Source organism: Anomaloglossus baeobatrachus, chromosome 3, assembly GCF_048569485.1.
Source record: "Anomaloglossus baeobatrachus isolate aAnoBae1 chromosome 3, aAnoBae1.hap1, whole genome shotgun sequence".
In the NCBI taxonomy this organism is placed as follows: Eukaryota; Metazoa; Chordata; class Amphibia; order Anura; family Aromobatidae; genus Anomaloglossus; species Anomaloglossus baeobatrachus.
This window is the reverse complement of record NC_134355.1, coordinates 377,659,604-377,682,798: the sequence shown is the minus strand read 5'-3', so window position 1 is coordinate 377,682,798 and position 23,195 is coordinate 377,659,604. Positions and strand designations below refer to the sequence as shown.

Sequence of the window (23,195 nt, the reverse complement as noted above, 5' to 3'; positions counted from 1 at the left end):
AAGAAATATACACTCATTATATAAAGTCTAACGTGTCCTATGGTAAAATACAATAAAAAATAAATTAATGGCAAAAATATATTTTTCTATTTTTCATGCCTCATAAAGGATTACATTTTGGTCATTTACATTTTAAATGTCAATAATATTGATTTATTTTTCCACTTTTGTAGGGATCGTGACCCTTTTGAAGAAGGTTACTCAGAATTCTTAGTTATGAACCAACAAGCAGAAAAGTACATTTCTGTGTATATTCAAGCTTTGTTCCTCAGACGAATGCCCTGTCAGGATGCCCTTTCTATTATTCAAAGGTAAGAACAGATTTCATCAGTAGTGATGCACAAACACTAAAATGCTCGAATCGAGTAGGTCATATGCTGGGACGTGCTCGACTCGAGCACCAAACATACTGGAAGTCAATGGGAAACTAGAGCATTTTTCATGAAGATGGAAATATTTTCTCTCTCTTTCTCTCTCCCCCCCCTTCCCCCTGCATGCCGAGCACTCACAAGATGCTCGATCGAGTACCGAACATGTTGAGCACCCTGGTGCTTGATAGAGTATCAATCTGTGCCGAGCATACTCGCTCATCACTATTCATCAGCAAAAAAGCTAAATCAACAACCGCAACACATTTACTGGTAAATAAGTTACATAGAAGTAGAAATGAAAATAGATATATATTTTTTTCTCTGTGCTTGTTATTATTATCACATACAAACAATGTGATTTTTTTTGTTTTATGTTTCTTTTTTATACTCCTGTTGGGGGGGGGGTCAAGGCTTCGCCACCCCTGCAAAAGTGGCCGATACACTGGAAGGTTCATAAAATGTATTGGTCTGTATTGTGTATTTTGGTAGATGACCACACAAGGTGGCAAAGAGAGCCAGTACTGCTTTCCTGACACCTCTAAGAAGTAAGGGGTTAAGTAAAAGGAGGGGTTCAGAGTATAAATAAGGCAGGATGTAGGAGCAGGGTAGGAGAGTCCCCAGTAGGAGAAAGAGAGAACAAGCCCAAATATTTGATTATAAAATATCCTAAGGGTGAACCCTAAGAGGACTGTTGGAACTGTATCCCCAGAAGAGGGGTTGAGTCCGGTTGGTCGGGGAGGCGTCCATTCTCTCCTGGATTCAAAACCCAATGAATTCCCTTGAGTCTGAGGGTCAGTGAGCTCTTAAAGGAGAAGAGTAGGTCCTGGCCAGAATCAGGGGCAGATGATTGCTGTCATAATAAGCCCCTTCAATAGCATAAGCTAAATCCCTGTGGGTGGGATGGAGAGGGTAAAGGACATTTTGAATTGGCTAGTGCAGTGGGATGTCAGAAAGGAGAATGGCTGGCCAAGAAGTTTCTGAAGGAGCTCAGCTGCCAGGAAAGAGGTCGGCCGGTAAATTTACTTATGGAATGGAATCTGGAGGTAACCCCATCGGGGTCATAAGTGGTGCCCGTGTTATGCGAGTTGAATATACCCCTGTAACAAAAGCAATTAATGTTCCGCTGTTTAAAAGAAGTACATCTGTGTTTGATTCATTTACTGAGCGTAAGAATGGACTGTCGCAAAAGCATCTCTGCAGTAGAGTGGCGACCGGGACGCAAGGGGTTACCGAACGGTTGCGCTGTGGCCTGGCAACTCCTGTACACACGACTACTACTACCTCCCCTTGCCACTCTACAACTTGGCGTAGTCGGCAGGATGGACTTCCATGCTTTGGCTCTAATCGCAGGGCAAAGATAAAAAGAAGTGCCGCTGTCTGTGTGTGGCAGAGAAAAGCCAAGATGGCGGAGGTCGCCTGGAAAGAGCAAAAAGCCCATTGTGGGCGGAGACGAGGCGCGAAGGCGTGAAGTTGTAGCCAACCCCTGGAAGGTGTGGTGACTGTCGGGCAACCTCGGAGGGTGCGGACTGAAGGGGAACCCCGCCATTTGCTGGATTGTGAAATTCGGCGAGTGGGAACCAGAAAAAGATGGGTGCGGCAGTCAAAAAAAGCTGCACCCCTACAGGATTGGCCAGGAGAAGGGACTTTTCCAGATGTAACCTGGAAATGAGGAGTTGAGGTGAAGCCGGACGAGAGGAGGGAGCATAGACCTGGACCTTAGAAGCAGCGGGAGGCCTGCTGAATCTCCCACAGAACCCGAGGCAGTGCACGGAGGGCCTAGAAAGATCAGGTGGCACGAGCGGTAGCCCAGCGGCCTGTTGGTCTGAAGAGCTGGCCAGAAGACTCCCACCCCGTGGATGCGGGGAGTCCTACAGACATGTTGGCGCCTGCGGTAGTGAAACTCTCAGCTCCGCTTGCTCTGATAGGCCACGATCGCGAGGTGTATCTGTGTCAGGTGGAAAAGGCGGTGTGGACCCGGGAAGAAGTTTTGCAGGCCAAGGCGGAGGTGGGAGAGGTGTGGAAGAGAGTGACTCAGGTCAAGGAGGAAAGGAGGAGAGGATGCGGGCCCAGGATCAGGCCCTGAACGCTCAGGAGGAAGCTTTGCGGGTTATGGAGAAGGCCTCACATGAGAAAGCAGTGGCGGAGGAGCTGGCCTGGAAATAGCCGGTGGCTTGCGTGACCCCTCTACATAAAGGGTGCCTGGGAGATAACCCGGAGTGGGTCCAGCATGTGATTCGGAAAAAGAAAGTCAGGGAGTGGCAGGTGTTTCAGCTGTGACTGAGTCTTAATTATATCCCAGGGGGACAATGCATGCTTGAATGTAGCACCTGGAAAGTCAGGATTGAATGAACAGATGGGTAAAAAGAAAAATTGTGGTTGTTGGTGGAAATGCTTCTCCCATTAACCCTTCCCCATGGTTGTTCCTAAAAGGACCTCTGGGCTCAAAAAGAGGAGGTCTTTGAGTCAGCTGTTGTTGTTCCTGCAACATTTAAGTGAAGTGCCCAGGGGAGGGAACTCCTCCCCTGAGAAATGAAGGACTGTGAGTGTTCTAGAACTAAACCCCGTACAGTTCAGTTTCAGTTTATTTTTCGTTTTCATGTTTCCATTTTTGCGAGGCCTTTGGCCTAAAAGAGAATTATATATAGAAGGATTCTGTGTTCGGCCGGAGCGGCCAGGTTAAAAAGTGTAAAAATTAAAAGTGTTATACTGAATCGAAATGTATGTAATTGAGATGTTGTGAAAGTGTTAATAGAGATATTTAAGGTGTGATTTGCAAGTGGATAGGAAGAAGCAGCCCCTTGAAGCAGCTACATGGAAGCTGCTCGGTAAGCGGTGTAATGTACAATGATTATATCTGTCTCTTTAAGAAAAACAGGTCTGGTGAATTGTGGGTAGGGACAGGAAGGGAGATGGAAAAGGAAGTTTCAGTTTAGACCATGCTGATGAAACGGTTATGCTGTATGCTGGAGAGAGAAAGAGAAGAATAAAGTACAGTTAGAATTTACTCTCGTGGATTCCTTATACCATGTGGACATTACAAGTGGTAGGGGATGTGAAATGGGTAGTGTATTTTGTGAAGCAAACGTGTGCCGGCTCCTCTGTATCCTCGGCAAGGATGGCCTAGACAAAAGGAAGGGGGAATGTTGGGAAGGTCAAGGCTACGCCACCCCTGCAGAAGTGGCCGACATACAGGAAGGTTCATAAAATGAATTAGTCTGTATTTCGTATTTTGGTAGACGGCCACACAAGGTGGTAAAGAGAGCCAGTACTGTTTTCCTGACACCTCTAGGAAGTATGGATGCACGAGAGTCAGAGCCTCATAAAGATATACGAGGGCATCTGAATGGGCCCTGAGAATCAGTTCCGTCACATTTTTAGATTATTACATTTCCAACAAAGTGAATGGAATTTATAGAAATCTGAATCACTGTGCTTTTTTACGCATTGTGAACTGATGTGCAATGTATTTATGAAATACACATCATGTCAGTTTCTCTTGCATTATATATGGGTTTTAATTGCGTATTTTCCCAGCAGACTTGCATGAGGCGAGGAAAATATACAGGTTAAAAAACAAATGGAAATGTTCTAAACACACACGTAATCCATAAATGACTTTATCAATCAGGTGTTAGCAAAGCTAAGCAATAGGAAATACCTAAAACAAAGCAGCTTTATATAAAACATTCCAAACCAAAAACAGCAGATTAAGAAAAGCTATGAAAACATGTTAAAAACGCACTGAAAAACTGCATATAGCCTAATTTAACTAATACCGTGTTTTCCCCAAAATATAAGCCCTAATCTAAAAATAAGCCATAGTTGTCCGAGCAGCTAAAAAAGTTAAAGAATACAGCAGGAGTATTTTGAGGGGCAAAAATATTATCTAAGATACTGTCTTATTTTTGTGGAGACCCGGTAGGTTCAGAAATGCTGAACAACATCTGCAACATCAAAAACTCACCAAATACTCATTGTGGGAAATTAGCCTAAAGAATTTGCATTTAAGGAGGACCTTTCACCAAATGTGTTCTGTTAAAAAAGACATAAAATGTAATAGTGGCTGCAGAGCAGAATAAAATATGTTTTGTTTTTGTACAACCCCTGGCAAAAATTATAGAATCACCTGGCTCTGAGGATGTTTATTCAGTTGTTTACTTTTGTTTAAAAAAAGCAGATGGACATGGCACAAAACTAAAGTCATTTCAAATGGCAACTTTCTGGCTTTAAGAAACACTAAAAAAAAATCATGAAAACATAATGTGCTAGTCAGTAACGGTTACTTTTCAAGACCAAACAGGGGGAAAAATTATGGAATCACTCAATTATGAGGAAAAAATTATGGAATCACCCTGGAAATTTTCATTCCCCAAACTAACACCTGCATCACGAGATCTGCTCGTTAGTCTGCATCTAAAAAGGAGTGATCACACCTTGGAGAGCTGTTGCACCAAGTGAACTGACATGAATCATGGCTCCAACATGATTGATGTCAATTGAAACAAAAGAGAGGATTATCGAACTCTTAAAAGAGGGTAAATCATCACGCAATGTTGCAAAAGATGATGGTAGTTCACAGTCAGCTGGGTCTAAAATCTGGACCAAATACAAACAACATGGGAAGGTTGTTAAAGGAAAATATACTGGTAGACCAAGAAAGACATCAAAGCATCAAGACAGGAAACTTAAAGCAATATGTCTCCAAAACAGGAAATGCACAACAAAACAAATGAGGAACGAATGGGAGGAAACTGGAGTTAATGTCTGTGACCGAACTGTAAGAAATCACCTAAAGGAAATGGGCTTTACATACAGAAAAGCTAAACAATAAAAAGATGACTGCCTGAAGAGAACATGTAATTTTCCACAGTCATTGATGATATGGGGCTGCATGTCAGGTAAAGGCACTGGGGAGATGGCTGTCATTACATCTTCAATAAATGCCCAAGTTTACATTGAAATTTTGGACATTTTTCTTATCCCATCAATTGAAAGGATGTTTGGGGATGATGAAATAATTTATCAAGATAGAGCAAAAACTGTGAAAACATTCCTTGAAAGAAGACACATAAGGTCAATGACGTAGCCTGCAAATAGTCCGGATCTCAATCCAATTGAAAATCTTTGGTGGAAGTTGAAGAAAATGGTCCATGACAAGGCTCCAACCTGCAAAGCTGATCTGGCAACAGGAATCAGAGAAAGTTGGAGCCAGATTAATGATGAGTATTGTTTGTCACTCATTACGTCCATGCCTCAGAGACTGCAATCGGTTATAAAAGTCAGAGGTGGTGGAAAAAAATACTAGGGATGTATTGGAGTGTTCTTTTCTTTGTTTGTTTTTCATGATTCCATAATTTTTTCCTCAGAATTGAGTGATTCCATAATTTTTTCCCCCTGTTTGGTCTTGAAAAGTAACCGTTACTGGCTAGCACATTATGTTTTCATGATTTTTTTTAGTGTTTCTTAAAGCCAGAATGTTGCCATTTGAAATAACTTTAGCTTTGTGCCATGTCTGTGATCTGCTTTTTTTTAAATAAAAGTAAACAAGTGAGTCCATAATTTCTGCCAGGGGTTATATGTGTTAATTTCCCTCCTTTGTCGTGGATATATTTGGACTTCAAATATTTAGCACCTAATAAGTTAATTTTTGATAAGTCTAAGTGGGTGTTATCAAAGAGTTTTCACTGGGGGCGTGTACTTCTTCCCCTTGTATGATATTGCCCAATCATAATCAGGCATCGACACAAGATAAAAAGAACACCCTACAATAGGTTACTCCTGTTGAGATAAGGATTTTAGAATACATGGAATTTTACTACAAGATACTGATGACTATTCTGAATATGACTCGTATGAGCTGCTTTCAGTTTAAGTCAGTCATATTTAAATTGCCATTTTTGAGACAAAGGATCTTCTATGAGTTACCGTATATAAAGTGGGGTCTCAACTTTATTAAATATTCAAATCTGTTTTACACCTCTCTCAACTTGTGGTTGCTGTGGAATTTGCTATGTTATGTGATATGTGAGAGTTGCAACTGTATTGTATAAAAAAAAATATACAGCCCTTGGGTACGGCTAGTGGGATGTCACGAGTAATGGTGGTGTCATTTTTACCATAGGTAGTAATAAATCACTGAGAGAAAAAGCAATTCTCTGTCATATTGTGCTGGAACGGCATAATGCAATGTATAAAAAAGGAGTATCATTAAAAAGCGAAGGTTCAGACCTATCCTGTGTTGCTTGCCTTGGTTTTATTAAAGGATAGACACATGGCAATAAATGAAAACAGTGTTGGACATTTATTATTGCGTGTACGCCATAGTCTATGACATTTTTTTTTAAGCTTTCTCCTCTGTTTAAGGCAATTGTCTAAACAATCGTAACAGAAGAGGACAGGGCCACAACCTAACAAGAGCCAGTAATGCACCTGAGGCACTTAATTCTTAATAAATTGGCCAAACCAATGTGGTTTTTTATTACCACCAGCATAAAGTAAACATCTAGTTTTAATAAATATCTCCCCAGTGTTGTAATTTCAGCACTGGGGTTCCATATCCAGGCAGAGAATGAATAATGTAGATTTGCCAAGGGTCAGGGATAAACGTTCTGATAAAGATGTGAATCCCAGAAGAGGGATACACATCAATGAAACATTTGCAGTACATCCAGAGGATTTGTCTAAATTTATGCACAGCAAATGGGCCAGATTCAGCAAAATATTACCACTAGTATTCTGGCTTAAAACGCTTTGAAAATTTGTATAAATTTGGGAAACTGGAGGCTGCACTAAAAACCATGCGATTTTTTACATTCTTACTCCAGTTATGCCCAACTCTGACAAAGTTTGCAGACCATCACTGCATTCATTACGAGTGGTAAACCTTTACATTGTGCGCCATTTGCTATAACACAAATCTTACTACAACAGGGACTGGAGTAAGGGTGGCGCCCCTGCGGCTTCAGGTGTCACAGGGTACTGGACCTCACCCGAGGTGCAGTATTCATCTCGGATACGGAAGAGGTTGTCGCCGGTAACCCCCATGAATACATTCATCCAACACATAAATACGGGAGCTCTTGCACTGGGATTGGGCTAGGGTAGGTGCTGGGGTGGCCATCATTAGGTATGGGACCCCTTACCCACTAGTTCAGGAACCCGGGAGGTGGGACACCAGCAGGGGAAGTTAGGCGCCATCTCACAATTCAGTGAGAAGTTAGCTCCGGGCGCAGCAAGGAGGGACTCAGGAACAGGCAAACAAGCAAAGACACGGATAGTTCGGGGCCTGTGGTCTGGATCTGGAGGCTCGACCCAGGTTCTTAGCAAAGAAGGGGAATCCCAGGGTTCACAGAGAGTGCGGAAGGCACCCATGACCCATTCTATGGCCCAGGAGCTGGGGTGCAGGGAAACCATTGAAAGGTGACACACAGAAGGAAACACCGGCCTCGACCTCCAAAGTATCCAGGATTGGTTGAAGCCCATCAACGCATAGCCTGGCACTCCAACGGCAGTGTTAAAAGAACTTGAACTGCACTCTTTGTGTTGTCCCATCACTGCCGGCGCTCACAACTTGTGCCCCTCCGCCATAGGCGACTACCACCACCATCATCCTCCCTGGGGCCTGAGCTCTGCCTGTGGAGAGCTGTACCATCTGAGCTGAGTTATCATCGGCCTCAGAGAAGAAGTCCCACAATGGCGGCTAATTTTGGCCGCACACCACAGGTGGTGTCACAAACAACTACTCCCATAATCCCCATCCCAAGCTTTATTGACACTGCCGGGGCAAGGCCCAGGAGAAGAACCGCGGCCCGATAGCGAGTAGCCCCCGACCCCGTAGGAGTGTCAATAGATCTGTGGCAAGGCACACACAGAGGTACATGTCACCTGACTCCAGCTCATTCCCTCATCAAGACTGGTGTGAACAGCAATGGTTTTGATGAATCAGACCCAAAGTCTTTTACACAGAAGTGTTTTTTTGCAGGCTTTTTTAAGACACTATTGGAGCTGACTGGTGGAAGTTTGGTTCAGCCTGATATCCTGACTTGACCTGAACCCCAATGGAAGTCACTAATTGGGCAGTTTGGGTCTCCACCCAAATGTAGCCAGTCATAAACAGATCCGAGAGTGAGTGGGTGGGGTATTTCCATTTTTTTTTTGTGTGTGTGTGGTGCACACTACATCCGATCATACTGTTGTTACTCCCAATGTGAGCTGTTCAAACACTGCAAGCGGCTCGCACTGGGCTGAGCACCTAGCGTACCAGTGGTTTGCATATGTAAAGCACCAGAACTCCGAACCTGAACTCTTATTTTTTTTTTGCAAAGTTTGTGTTCAGTAAGAAAACATAACCTCAGGTTCGCTCCTATCTAAACACTGCATAAGATGCCAGTCGTCTACTGTCTTTCATTTTGAGCTCCCCATCGATGGCCATGTTCTATGGCCGCTCGCTGTGATTGTCAGATGTAGCAAAGCTGGATGCATCTTGAGACCTTGTGTGGATTACGTTGGACCTGGAGGGGTGTGTTAGACGTTAATAAAGTGGTGAAAGAGGGGGCTTTTTTGTGTTTTATTTCAAATAAAGGATTTTTTGGGTGATTGTGTTTATTTACTTTTACTTACAGCTTAGTGATGAGGGGGTGTCTCATAGATGCCTGCCATCACTTAGCTAGGACTTAGTGGCAGCTATGGGCTGCTGCCATTAACTCTTTATTACCCAGATTGCCACCACACCAGGGCAATCGGGATGAGCCGAGAAAAGTCCTGGGACTGTCGCATCTAATGGATGCAGCAATTCTGGGTGGCTGTTGGCTGATACTTTTAGACTGGGGGGGGCTCCCAATAACGTGGGTCCCCCCAGCCTGAGAATACCAGCTCCCAGCTGTGAGACTTTATCTTGGCTGGTTATCTAAATTGGAGGGGACCGCACATCTGTTTTTTTGTAATTATTTATTTAATTTACTGTACGATTTATACCGCGTGCAGAATTATTAGGCAAGTTGTATTTTAGAGGATTTTTTTATTATTGATAAACAACTATGTTCTCAATCAACCCAAAAGACTCATAAATATCAAAGCTTAATATTTTTGGAAGTTGAAGTGGGTTTTGTTTAGATTTTGCTATCTTAGGAGGATATCTAATTGTGCAGGTAACTATTACTGTGCAGAATTATTAGACAACTTAATAAAAACCAAATATATTCCCATCTCACTTGTTTATTTTCACCAGGTAAACCAATATAACTGCTCAAAATTTAGAAATAAACATTTCTGACATCCAAAAACAAGACCCCAAAAAAGATTGACCAATATAGCCACCTTTCTTTATGATGACACTCAACAGCCTACCATCCATAGATTCTGTCAGTTGCTTAATCTCTTTATGATCAACTTTGCATGAAGCAGCCACCACAGCCTCCCAGACACTGTTCCAAAAGGTGTACTGTTTTCCTTCCCTGTTGATCTCACATTTTATGAGGGACCACAGGTTCTCTATGGGGTTCAGATCAGGTGAACAAGGGGGCCATGTCATTATTTTTTCATCTTTTAGACCTTTACTGGCAGTCACGCTATGGAGTAGTTGGATGCATGTGATGGAGCATTGTCCTGCATGAAAATCATGTTTTTCTTGAACGATACCGACTTCTTCCTGTACCACTGCTTGAAGAAGTTGTCTTCCAGAAACTGGCAGTGAGTCTGGGAGTTGAGCTTCACTCCATCCTCAACCCCAAAAGGTCCTACAAGTTCATCTTTGATGATACCAGCCCCTACCAGAAGCCCACCTCCACATTACTGGTGTCTGAGTCGGAGTAGAGCTCTCTGCCCTTCCCTGATCCAGCCTCTGGCCCATCCATCTGGCCCATCAAGAGTCACTCTTATTTCATCAGTCCATAAAACCTTTGAAAAATCAATCTTAAGATATTTCTTGGCCCAGTCTTATGTTTCTTGTTCAAAGGTGGTCCTTTTTCAGCCTTCTTTACCTTGGCCATGTCCCTGAGTATGGCACACCTTGTGCTTTTTGCTACTCCAGTAACGTTGAAGCTCTGAAATATGGCCAAACTGGTGTCAAATGGCATCTTGGCAGCTTCACGCTTGATTTTCCTCAATTCATGGGCAGTTATTTTGCACCTTTTTGCCCATCACGCTTCTTGCAACCCTGTTGGCGATTTACCATGAAACGCTTGATTGTTCGGTGATCACGCTTCAAAATTTTGGCAATTTCAAGACTGCTGCATCCCTCTGCAAGACATCTCACAATTTTGGACTTTTCAGAGCCCATCAAATCTCTCTTCTGACCCATTTTGCCAAAGGAAAGGAAGTTGCCTAATGATTAAGCATATATTAACCTTATATAGGGAGTTGATGTCATTACACCACACCCCTCCTCATTACAGAGATGCATATCACCTGATTTTCTTAATTGGTAGTTGGCTCTCAAGCCTATACAGCTTGGAGTAGGACAACATGTATAAAAAGTATCATGTGTTCAAAATACTCATTTGCCTAATAATTCTGCACACAGTGTAGACCCGCCCACCAAAGTCTATGATTGGCTGTAGTCAGACAGCTGTCACTCAGCGTGGGGGCTGGTCTGCTTGCAACCAATCACAGCCACCGGTGAGCAGGGAAGGAGTGAATATGTTATGAGGCTAATGAGCGGCCGACCCTGGAAGATGAAAGAGCTGCTGCGGCAGCAGTGTGACAGCCGACTGGTGATCGGTGAGTATGTGTATCTGGCCAAATACCAGCGATCAATCCTCGCGGACCCAGAGTCTAGTCAGAAAAACGCACCAAAACATATGTAAAATAACAACTTGCAGTTTTCCACACCTCATTGAATGCAGTGTGAAAAATGCAGTGAAAAACACCAAAAGAATTGACACGCTGCATCTTTGTGGTCACTACAAAGACGCAGCCAAAAAAAACTGCAACGTGCGGACAGCAAAAATGAAATCTCATAGACTTTTCTGTGGAAGGAAATTCATGTAGTTTTGAGACCAAAACTGCACCCAAAAACATGCAAAAACGTGGCAAAAAAATGCAGTGTGCTCACAGGGCCTAATATGAAAAGTCATTGAGCACAGCTTAAGTAGTTTGTTACATTTTAGTTAAGAGAATAAATTTATATTAGCAAATATCCCTTTACTTTTACAGGTTTTCTATCGTCAGCCATAGACAGGGGATACAGCACATTGTTAATGAGTGCTATGTGGAGGTATTTGACTGGTTTTACCTTGAACTTAAAGAAGTTCAAGAAGAATACGAGACCTTTAAGGTATTTAAAATGTTAATATATCTATTTATTGTTTATAATTTGACTTCATATTACAGCCAAATGCCCTAATAGTAGTATAAGAGTAGTAACTTGTATTATGTACGTTATGATGCTGGAGAGTGAGGACAAAATGTAATATTGTTCTGCAATATAACAGCCATAGAAAAAAAACAAAGAGAAAATTGCATGAAAAATACCCTGACTATAAATAAATAAATTGCAAGTGCTAAATAACAGGGTACTTAGTGTATACATTTTTGCAAAAAGGTAAAAAGCTGTCTCACCTCGTCAAGGTGTACCCATCTGAGACAGTCCCTAACCTACTGAAGTTAAAAACATTATCAATACCTGACTTGTGTCATGTCAAACTCCAATATGTTCATATTGGAGTTTGACATGACACAAGTCAGGTATTGATAATGTTTTTAACTTCAGTAGGTTAGGGACTGTCTCAGATGGGTACACCTTGACGAGGTGAGACAGCTTTTTACCTTTTTGCAAAAATGTATACACTAAGTACCCTGTTATTTAGCACTTGCAATTTATTTATTTATAGTCAGGGTATTTTTCATGCAATTTTCTCTTTGGTTTTTTTCTAGTCTTAAGGCTGCAATTCACATGCTTAATGCTGCATGTTTACTGAACATTGTTTCAGCTCAGGTTTTTTGTGTTTTTAATATAACAGCCATGTAGCTATCCGGATGTGTTCTAGCCTTCCATTCAAGCAGGCTAATGGTTATCACTTGGTCTGCTAGGATATGATTTGGGCATATATTTGATCAATCATTACATTTCCATCATTAATGGATGCTCTAGCTAAGGCCACATGCACACGATTAATATTTGGTGAGTTTTTTTTACTTCAGAATTTGGAAGCCAAAACCAAGAGTGGGTGATAAATACAGAAGTAGTGCCTGTGTTTATATTATACTTTTCCTCCGATTTTTCCACTCCTGGTCTTATCTTACAAATACGGAGGTAAAAACTGACCAAATACAACACATGTATATGTGGCCTTAATTGCCAAAAAAGATGTGTAATAGGAAGGCCACGTGCACATGTTGTTTGGTGAGCTTTTTACCTCAGTATTTGTAGCCAAAACCAGGAGTGGAACAATCAGAGGAAAAGTATAATACAGTCCCTGACAGAAGTTCTGTCGCTTATCCATGTTATGTAAATAAAAGCTTATAACCTGACTTTAAATGTATCCATTTGGTTCATAAATTACTCTTTTGAAAGCTGAAACCCTCCCAAATTTGGTTTAATTTATGAAAATAAAGTTGCTGCAAAGCTGAAATATTGATCATTCAATGAACACAGAAAGGTCAGATTTTGGCAAGACAAACGTTTTGTCGCCTTGTCATATAATGCACCCAATCCTAGTTTACATCCACACACCTGTTCTCACTAAATGATCGGTTAATTAGTGGGTGTGTATAAAAAAAACCCCAGCACCCCAGACCTTCAGTTGAACTGCAACTTGACCTCTGAGAACATGCCAAAAATCCACCCTGCGACCAAAGCCTTGATTATCAAGATGCTGAAGACCAGATTCACTGCAGAGGTGTCTGGCACCTTTAATGTGTCTCAGCGTCAAGTACAAAGAATTAAAAAAAGATTTGAAGAGACTGGAGATGTTTTTGACAAGCCCAGGTCCGGCAAACCCTGCAAGACAATTGCTCAGGAGGAACGTTTGCTGGTTAGAAAATCCAAAGCCAGCCCCTCTTCCACTGCAGCAGATCTCCAAAAGGCCTGGTCACCTCAAGTCCCTGTGTCAACTAAAACAGTTTGTAGGATTCTGTCTCGAAATGGCCTCCATGGTTGAGTCAGTGCCCAGAAGCCAGCACTAAACAAAAGGCAATTAAAAAACTGTGTGACATTTGCCAATTCCCACAGCCTGCTAAACAGATGGAAGCTGGAAAAGTTGCAGAAGGTGGATTTCTCTGATGAATCTTCAGTTCAATTACATCACAGCCACCGCAAATACTGCAGGAGACCTAATGGAGCCCGTATGGATCCAGAAAACAATTAAGTTTGGTAGTGGAAAGATCACGGTCTGGGGTTACATTCAGTATGGGGGTGTGTAAAACATTTGCAAGGTGGAAGGCAATGTCAATAGCCTAAAATATCAAGAACTATTAGCTACCTCTTACATTCCCAATCATAAAAGGGGCCAAAGTCTGCAGCAGGCTGGTGCTCCATCTCATATATCCATCTCTACAACAAAGCTCCTCCTGGCAAAGAAGATCAAGGTGCTCAAGGACTGGCCAGCCCAGTTACCAGACATGAACATCATTGAGCATGTTTGGGGTAGGATGAAAGAGGAAGCTTGGAAGACAAAACCAAAGAATCTAGATGAACTCTGGGAGGCATGTAAGACTGCATTCTTTGCGCTTCCTGATGACTTAATCAATAAATCGTATGAATCATTGTTGAACTGCATGGATGCAGTCCTTCAAGCTCATGGAAGTCACACAAAATATTAAATATGGCTCTAATAGCACCACAACTTCATTCACCAATGTTATGCAACATATCTTTGCATTAGAATTTAATTATTTTTTTGAATTTCACATTACTTTCTGTGGGCGACAAAACTTTTGTCTTGCCAAAATCTGACCTTTCTGTGTTCATTAAATAAGCAATATTTCAGCTTTGGAGCAACTTTATTTTCATAACTTAAACCAAATTTGGGAGGGTTTCAGCTTTCAAAAGAGTAATTTATGAAACCAATGGATACATTTAAAGTCAGGTTATAAGCTTTTATTTACATTACATGAATAAGCAACAGCACTTTTGTCAGGGACTGTAGAGACACGAGCACTACTTCTATATTTTTACCCACTCCTGGTTTTGGCTACAAATACTGAAGTAAAAATCTCACTAAATACTGAACATGTGCATGTGACCTTACAGTCAAGGTCTTTTATGTATTGATTGGCAGGCATTGTTTGGATTTGGGTACACAGTGTCTATTGATTTCATGATTCTTAATGCTATGATTATTCAGTGTGACCATGCTTTTTTAAAACATGACATACCAGCAAGAGACAAAAAATGCAGAATCAAAAATGCAAGTAAAAAAAATGCATTAAATGCACTATAAAAAACACAAGTAACCTAATTTACATATTAAGTGCAGAAGTGCTGTAGAAATTCTGCAACAACAAAAACTCACCAAATTCTCTTTGTGGTGGGAACATAGCTTTAGGCCTCCTTCACACATCCGTGTCTCCAGTACGTGTCACATACATTTTAACACATACCGGAAACACGGACTCACGATGTACCATTATAATCAATGGACTTGGGCACACATCCGTGTTTTTACACGGACCATGTGTCTGTGTGGAGCACATGCAAGTTCGTGTGTGCCACACTACAGACATGTCCGTTTTCTCCCAGCAGAACGGGTGTCACAGGGACCGCGCACTGATGGGATCCATGTCATATCAGTGTGACACGTACTGAAGAAAACACAGGTCACATAAAAATAAAGAATTTTTATACATACCTGTCTCCAGCACTGCTGTGTTTGCCTCTGCTGTTACTGCTCATTAAGCTCATGCATATTCACTACACTGATTGTGGACCCGGAAGAAACTGCATTGCCGGGGGCAGGTAAGGATACCAGCTCATGCTGTCCGTGTGCTATTCGGATGTCACATGGATAGCACAGGGACAGCACACAGAACACACATATGAACACACATACGCACCTTCACCATGGACCATGCAAAACGTTCGTGTTTTGCACAGATGTGTGAACGAGGCCTTAGGCTGTGTGTCCACGATCAGTTTTTGACTCTGCGTATTTGACGTATGAATAAACTGCTCTAATCCTTGCCATCAATCTTCAATGAAAGACTCTTCAAAAATGCCCGCCTCATCTCAAAAAGGAAGCTGTAGCTTCAGTGCTTTTCCTCGCAATGGTGGTACCACAATCTTAGGGGTACTTTACACGCTGCGACATCACTACCGATATATCGTCAGGGTCACATCGTTAGTAACGCACATCCGGCGCCGGTAGCGACATCGCAGCGTGTAACACTAATGAGTGATGATCAATGATTGCAAAATCATTCCAAAAAGGTGATTGTTGACACGTCGTTCATTTACTTAATATCGCTGCTGCCACCAGTACGATGTTGTTCGTCATTCCTGCGGCATCACACATCGCTATGTGTGACACCGCGGGAGCGACGAACATCTCCTTACCTGCGTCCACCGGCAATGCGGAAGGAAGGAGGTGGGCGGGATATTACGTCCCACTCATCTCCACCCCTCCTCTTCTATTGGCCGGCTGCTTAGTGACGCCACAGTGACGTCGCTATGATGCTGATCGCACCTCCCCCTTGAGAGAGGGATTGTTTGGCGTCACAGCGATGTCACTGACCAGGTATGTGTGTGTGACGCTGCCGCAGCGATAATGTTTTCTACGGCAGCGAGCACCAAATGTCGCACGAGCGACGGGGGCGGGTGCTATCGCATTTGACATCGCTAGCAATCGCTAGCGATGTCGCAGCATGTAAAGTACCCCTTTCTGTCTCTCTCCAGTTCATTCTTCAACCACTCAAAGTCACTTTACCGTCTTCTAAAGGCCACGTCTCACTAAGCAACATCGCTAGCAACATCGCTGCTGAGGCACGACTTTTGCGATGTAACAGCGATGTTGCTAGCGATGTTGTTGTGTGTGACATCCAGCAACAACCTGGCCCCTGCTGTGAAATCGCTGGTTGTTGCTGAATGTCCTGGACCATTTTTTAGTTGTTGCTCTCCCGCTGTGAAGCACACATTGCTGTGTGTGGCAGCGAGAGAGCAACAACTGAATGTGCAGTGAGCAGGGAGCCGGCTTCTGCGGACGCTGGTAACCAATGTAAATATCGGGTAACCAAGAAGCCCTTTCCTTGGTTACCCGATATTTACCTTTGTTACCAGCGTCCGCCGCTCTCACGCTGTCAGTGCCGGCTCCCTGCTCCCTGCACACATAGCCAGACTACACATCGGGTAATTAACCGATGTGTACTCTGGCTAGGAGTTCAGGGAGCCAGCGCTAAGCGTTGTGCGCTGGTAACCAAGGCAAATATCGGGTTGGTTACCTGATATTTACTTTAGTTACCAAGAACAGCATCACTTCCAATCGTCGCTGCTGGCTGGGGGCTGGTCACTGGTTGCTGGTGAGATCTGCCTGTTTGACAGCTCACCAGCAACCCGTGTAGCGACGCTCCAGCGATCCCTGCCAGGTCAGGTTGCTGGTGGGATCGCTGGAGCGTCGTTTATGTGACGGTACCTTAACAGTGGAGTCCTTCAGCTTAAAGATGGGTAAGATTTCTCCTCGTGCAGACCTCATACATCGTGTACCGATTTTGTCCCACTCCCACTGTAAGTGGGTTGAAGATGTCAGTCTACAGGTAGTTGCTGGGCAGACCATAGGCATTTTAGTGCTTTTTTGTTGCTGAATTGCACTAAAAGCATATCCATAAATGATTGTATCAATAGAATTTTGTCATAGTCAAATACCAGAAAGAATCAAAAACAAAGCAGCTTTATTTACAACATGACAAACCAAAAAGAGACAAAATTGCAAAGTCAAAAATGTTATAAAAACACGTAAAAAATGCAACACAAACTGCAATGAAAAAACCTCAAGTAACCTAATTTGCCTAATGGGTGTAGAAATGGTGCACATATTCTGCAATATCAACAACTCACCAAATGCTCAACATGATAACATGGCAATGTCACTCTTGCTTCCTCACTCAAAATATGACATATCCTCTGACTTCTGTGATAAATATATTCCTATTTTACAGTAAATGCACTCTTGTTTCTTTTTTTTTCCCAGGAAGACCCAGTTTTACCAAGAAACATGCCACCTGCAGTGGGAGCTATTGTCTGGTCAAGAAAGTTGATGTCGCGGATTGAAAACACCATGAAGGTTAGGCTATATGTGCACATAATTCTCCTGCTACGTGCATTCATATCTGCTTATTTATCTATCAAAGGAGTATGATGCAATTCTACAATATTTAAAGCATCACTGATATAGGCGTCCTTGTCGTATCCCTGGAAATTCTTACATATTTCTTTTTTTTGTTTTAAGGCGTTTAAAAATGTACGAATTGTAGCGACCTGTCTCACGTATTTAGATACTGTCAAACTGTACAATAAAATAGCTTCTGCCCTGGTGTCATATGAAGACTTGTGGTATCAGAAATGGAAGTCACAGATAGACAAGAGTTTAACTGGACTGAATTTGACATTACTTGTCCGGGAACCTGTTACACAGCAGCTTATAGTGAACACAGATATGAGGTAAGCCTCATGGCCATGGCCTATGTATTGCTGAATAATAATTGTTATTGATGAGCCAGCATTACCATGCTCCGGTGTTTGGTACTGATTAAGAGCAGTTGGATGCTCAAATGGATGCGACAGAAGTACCCGAGTATAAGGGAAGTCAATGGGGAACTCGAGCATTTTTCCGGAAAAATGGTCGATTCACCCCTTGACTTCCATTATACCCAAGCGCTTGAATCGCGCCCATCTGAGTATCCGCTCTTAACTAGTAAAATCATCATTAGTGGAAACATTGTTATACTTTTAGTTATATTGCATTGGATTATTTTGTCGTCTATATATCTTGAGGTGATTCAAACTATTATATTTTTCATACTAGAGTGCTTCAATTGATTGAAGAGACAAAATGGATGTTGAGACTTGGGATCCATGTTCCAGAAGCAGCTCTGCTGGTATTTCATCAGGTACCCTGATAATGGACCCATAGTATAACTAGCTTGTCATACAGATGGGAAAGCTTTAGCTGCTGGATGTTCAGATGAGTGAAAGTCAGCATTAAATACAGTTCATGAAGTATCTGATTCATCATCCTGCCTTCTGCAGTTGCATGCAGAAAACCGATCAGTAACTGCCTATTTCGCTCTTCCAGTATATACCACGATCGTGGAATTACAGTACATCGTGTGATGCTCTAAGAAAGTTTAAATGCTTTGCTGTTTTTTGAAGTTGAATATTAAATAGTTTCCTCATAGATAACTTTTTTAGCATATTACTCGCAATGAACATTTGATGCCACTCTACATTGAAAAAATGTCACACAGACACTTACATTTTCATTAAAGGGAATTTATCATGTACAGAAATGCTACGTACCTACAAATATAGGGCTAATCTGCAGGTATGGGAAACCTGTCATGGTACAGGGTGTTATAGAGCAGAGGGATCACATTGATATATATATATATATATATATATATATATATATATATATATATATATATATATATATATATATATATATATATATATATAAATAAAGTACAGACCAAAAGTTTGGACACACCTATATATATACAGCTCTGGCAAAATTAAGAGACCACTGCAGAATTTTCAGTTTTTCCGATTTTTCTCTTTATAGGTATATTTTTAAGTAAAATGTAAAATTTTTTTTATCCTATAATCTACTGACAACGTCTCCGAATATCCAAGCAATAAATTTTGTATTTATTTTCTGAAAATGAGAAATGGTCAAATTAACAACAAAAAATGCATTGCTTTCAGACCTCATATAATGCAAAGAAAACAAGTTCATAATCATTTAGAAACAACAATACTAATGTTTTACCTCAGGAAGAGTTCAGAAATCAATATTTTGTGGAATAGCCATGATTTTTAACAGCTTTCATGTGTCTTGCCATGCTTTCCACCAGTCTTTCACACTGCTTTTGGGTGACCTTATGCCCCTCCTGGCCAGCAGAATGAGGTGTACTGTGGTTGGAATTCAACTGACACAGGAATCGACATGTAAAGAAGCTGATTTTTATAAAAGTATGCAGTGGTCTCTCAATTTTTGCCAGATATATATATATATATATATATATATATATATATATATATATAATTGCCTTATTCTGTCTGTCTGTCTGTCTGTCTGTCTATCTGTCTGTCTGTCATGCTCCAAAATTGTGTCCTTACGGTGACACAAAGCTGATTGGCCGCTGGGCTCGCCATGGCCCCGCCCCCCCACACCGATTGGCCGCCTCGCCCAGGCTGCGCCCCCACACAGATTGGCCAGCCGCTCGCCCAGGCTCCGCCCCCCCCACAGATTGACCTCTCGCCCCGGCACCCTGCAGGCATTGGCAACTCGGCCACGCCACGCCCCGCCCCCCTCACGCAATGCACGCTAGCTCTGGCCCCCTCCCTCCCCCCGCGCATTCCCCGAACTGACACGGCTGTCACCGAGGTGAGTACTGTACTCCCCCCCCTCCCCCCCTTGCGCATTCCCCGAACTGACACGGCTGTCACGGAGGTGAGTACTGTACTCCCCCCCACCCCCACCCCCCCCGGCCCCCGCTCGCACGGGAGTGGTGTGGATACGTTGGTAACCATGCTCGCATGGTTACAAGCGCATCAAGGTCCTGCTGCGGCGGAAGATCCACACGCACACACATAACAGCACACACACAAACATACACACACATCAGATCACACTCACTCTCACACACACCTCACACACACCTCACACACACCTCACATCGCATCCACACACTCACAGCATCCGGCGATATCGCTTGCTTCTCGGCCTCGATACTGTGCTGTTGTGACCTTCCAGGACCTGACGGAGGATCACATGGCCAGAGGCATGTGGTATCTCCGGATGTTGTGAGTGTGAGCGCGTATGTGCGATATCGTCAGTGTCTGTGTGTGTGAGTGTATGCGATCGGGTGTGTGTGAGTGGATGCGATCGGGTGTGTGTGAGTGGATGCAATCGGGTGTGTGTGAGTGGATGCGATCGGGTGTGTGTGAGTGGATGCGATCGGGTGTGTGAGTGTCGGCAGAGGAGCACGGCGTGCTGGAGGAGGCTGGGAGCAGAGAGGCTGATCATGGGGAAGGCTGGGAGGGGGAGGCTGATGCTAAAGGAGGCTGGGAGGGGGAGGCTGGGAGGAAGGAGGCTGGGAGGAGAGAGGCTGATCCTGGGGAAGGCTGGGAAGGGGAGGCTGATGCTGAGGGAGGCTGGAAGGAGAGAGGCTGATGCTGGGGGAGGCTGGAAGGAGAGAGGCTGAGGCTGGGAGGAGAGCGGCTGATGCTGGGGAAGGCTGATGCTGAGGGAGGCTGGGAGGGGAAAGCTGATGCTGGGGAAGGCTGGGAGGACGGAGGCTGGGAGGAGAGAGGCTGATTCTGGGGAAGGCTGGGAGAGGGAGGCTGATGCTGGGGGAGGCTGGAAGGAGAGAGGCTGATGCTGGGGGAGGCTGGAAGAAGAGAGGCTGATGCTGGGGGAGGCTGATGCTGGGGGAGGCTGGGAGGAGAGAGGCTGATGCTGGGGAAGGCTGGGAGGAGAGAGGCTGATGCTGGGGACAGAGAGGAGAGGCTGATGCTGGGAGGAGAGAGGCTGATGCTGGGATGAGAGAGGCTGATGCTGGGAGGAGAGAGGCTGATGCTGGGGGAGGCTGGGAGGAGGAGGCTGATGCTGGGGGAGGCTGGGACGAGGGAGGCTGATGCTGGTGGAGGCTGATGCTTGGGGAGGCTGATGCTGGGGGAGGCTGGAAGGAGAGAGGCTAATGCTGGTGGAGGCTGATGCTTGGGGAGGCTGATGCTGGGGGAGACTGGGAGGGGAAGGCTGATGCTGAGGGAGGCTTGGAGGGGGAGGCTGGGAGGAAGGAGGCTGGGAGGAGAGAGGCTGATCCTGGGGAAGGCTGGGAACGGGAGGCTGATGCTGAGGGAGGCTGGAAGGAGAGAGGCTGATGCTGGGGGAGGCTGGAAGGAGAGAGGCTGATGCTGGTGGAGGCTGATGCTTGGGGAGGCTGATGCTGGGGGAGACTGGGAGCGGAAGGCTGATGCTGAGGGAGGCTGGGAGGGGGAGGCTGGGAGAAAGGAGGCTGGGAGGAGAGAGGCTGATCCTGGGGAAGGCTGGGAAGGGGAGGCTGATGCTGAGGGAGGCTGGAAGGAGAGAGGCTGATGCTGGGGGAGGCTGGAAGGAGAGAGGCTGAGGCTGGGAGGAGAGAGGCTGATGCTGGGGAAGGCTGATGCTGAGGGAGGCTGGGAGGGGAAAGCTGATGCTGGGGAAGGCTGGGAGGACGGAGGCTGGGAGGAGAGAGGCTGATCCTGGGGAAGGCTGGGAGAGGGAGGCTGATGCTGGAGGAGGCTGGAAGGAGAGAGGCTGATGCTGGCGGAGGCTGATGCTGGGGGAGGCTGGAAGGAGAGAGGCTGATGCTGGTGGAGGCTGATGCTTGGGGAGGCTGGGAGAGGGAGGCTGATGCTGAGGGAGGCTGGGAGGAGGGAGGCTGGGAGAGGTAGGCTGAGAGAAGAGAGGCTGATGCACACACACACACACACACAAGTGCGCGCACACTGCACAACACACCACACACCACACACACACACACTGGGAACCACAAACAACTGCCCTACACAGACACCCACACACACAGACAACGCTGCACACACACAACACCCAACACACAAACACCGCGGCACACACAACTATACGCACATACCGCACAACACACACATTGCACAAAACATACCTCCCCCCAAAACACACCACACACACACAAACCGCGCAACACACACACAACGCTACAGACACACAGCGCTCCACAAACAACGCAACACACGCAACACACATACAACACCGCTCTCACCCCCCGTCACACCCAGACAACACCCAGAACATGTACAGCGCCTACACAAACACTTGGTAACTACACACAACAACATCTATATATATATATATATATATATAACAAAAATCATACATGAACTACACAATACGTAAATTCTAGAATACCCGATGCGTAGAATCGGGCCACCTTCTAGTATATATATAGATATATATATATATACACACACAGTACAGACCAAAAGTTTGGACACACCTTCTCATTCAAAGAGTTTTCTTTATTTTCATGACTCTGAAAATTGTAGATTCACATTGAAGGCATCAGAACTATGAATTAACACATTGTGAAACAACTGAAAATATATCTTATATTCTAGGTTCTTCAAAGTGGCCACCTTTTACTTTGATTACTGCTTTGCACACTCTTGGCATTCTCTTGATGAGCTTCAAGAGGTAGTCACCGGAAATGGTTTTCACTTCACAGGTGTGCCCTGTCAGGTTTAATATGTGGGATTTCTTGCCTTATAAATGGGGTTGGGACCATCAGTTGTGTTGTGCAGAAGTCTGGTGGATACACAGCTGATAGTCCTATTGAATAGACTGTTAGAATTTGTATTATGGCAAGAAAAAAGCAGCTAAGTAAAGAAAAACGAGTGGCCATCATTACCTTAAGAAATGAAGGTCAGTCAGTCCGAAAAATTGGGAAAACTTTGAAAGGGTCCCCAAACCATCAAACGCTACAAAGAAACTGGCTCACATGAGGACCTTAAGAAAGGAAGACCAAAAGTCACCTCTGCTGCGGAGGATAAGTTTATCCGAGTCACCAGCCTCAGAAATCGCAGGTTAACAACAGCTCAGATTAGACACCAGGTCAATGCCGCACAGAGGTCTGGCAGCAGACACATCTCTAGAA

General features: G+C 44.1%; 1 protein-coding gene across 1 annotated transcript in view; it reads left to right on the top strand.

The window, feature by feature from the left end:
• LOC142297246 (dynein axonemal heavy chain 5-like) overlaps positions 1–23,195 on the top strand; it is a 460,910-nt gene that overhangs the window by 88,326 nt on the left and 349,389 nt on the right. Inside the window, exons 14-18 of the mRNA XM_075341502.1 lie at positions 174–311; positions 11,523–11,643; positions 17,489–17,581; positions 17,747–17,958; positions 18,323–18,407. Coding sequence (XP_075197617.1) covers positions 174–311; positions 11,523–11,643; positions 17,489–17,581; positions 17,747–17,958; positions 18,323–18,407 — 649 coding nt within the window. The remainder of the gene's footprint in view (positions 1–173; positions 312–11,522; positions 11,644–17,488; positions 17,582–17,746; positions 17,959–18,322; positions 18,408–23,195) is intronic.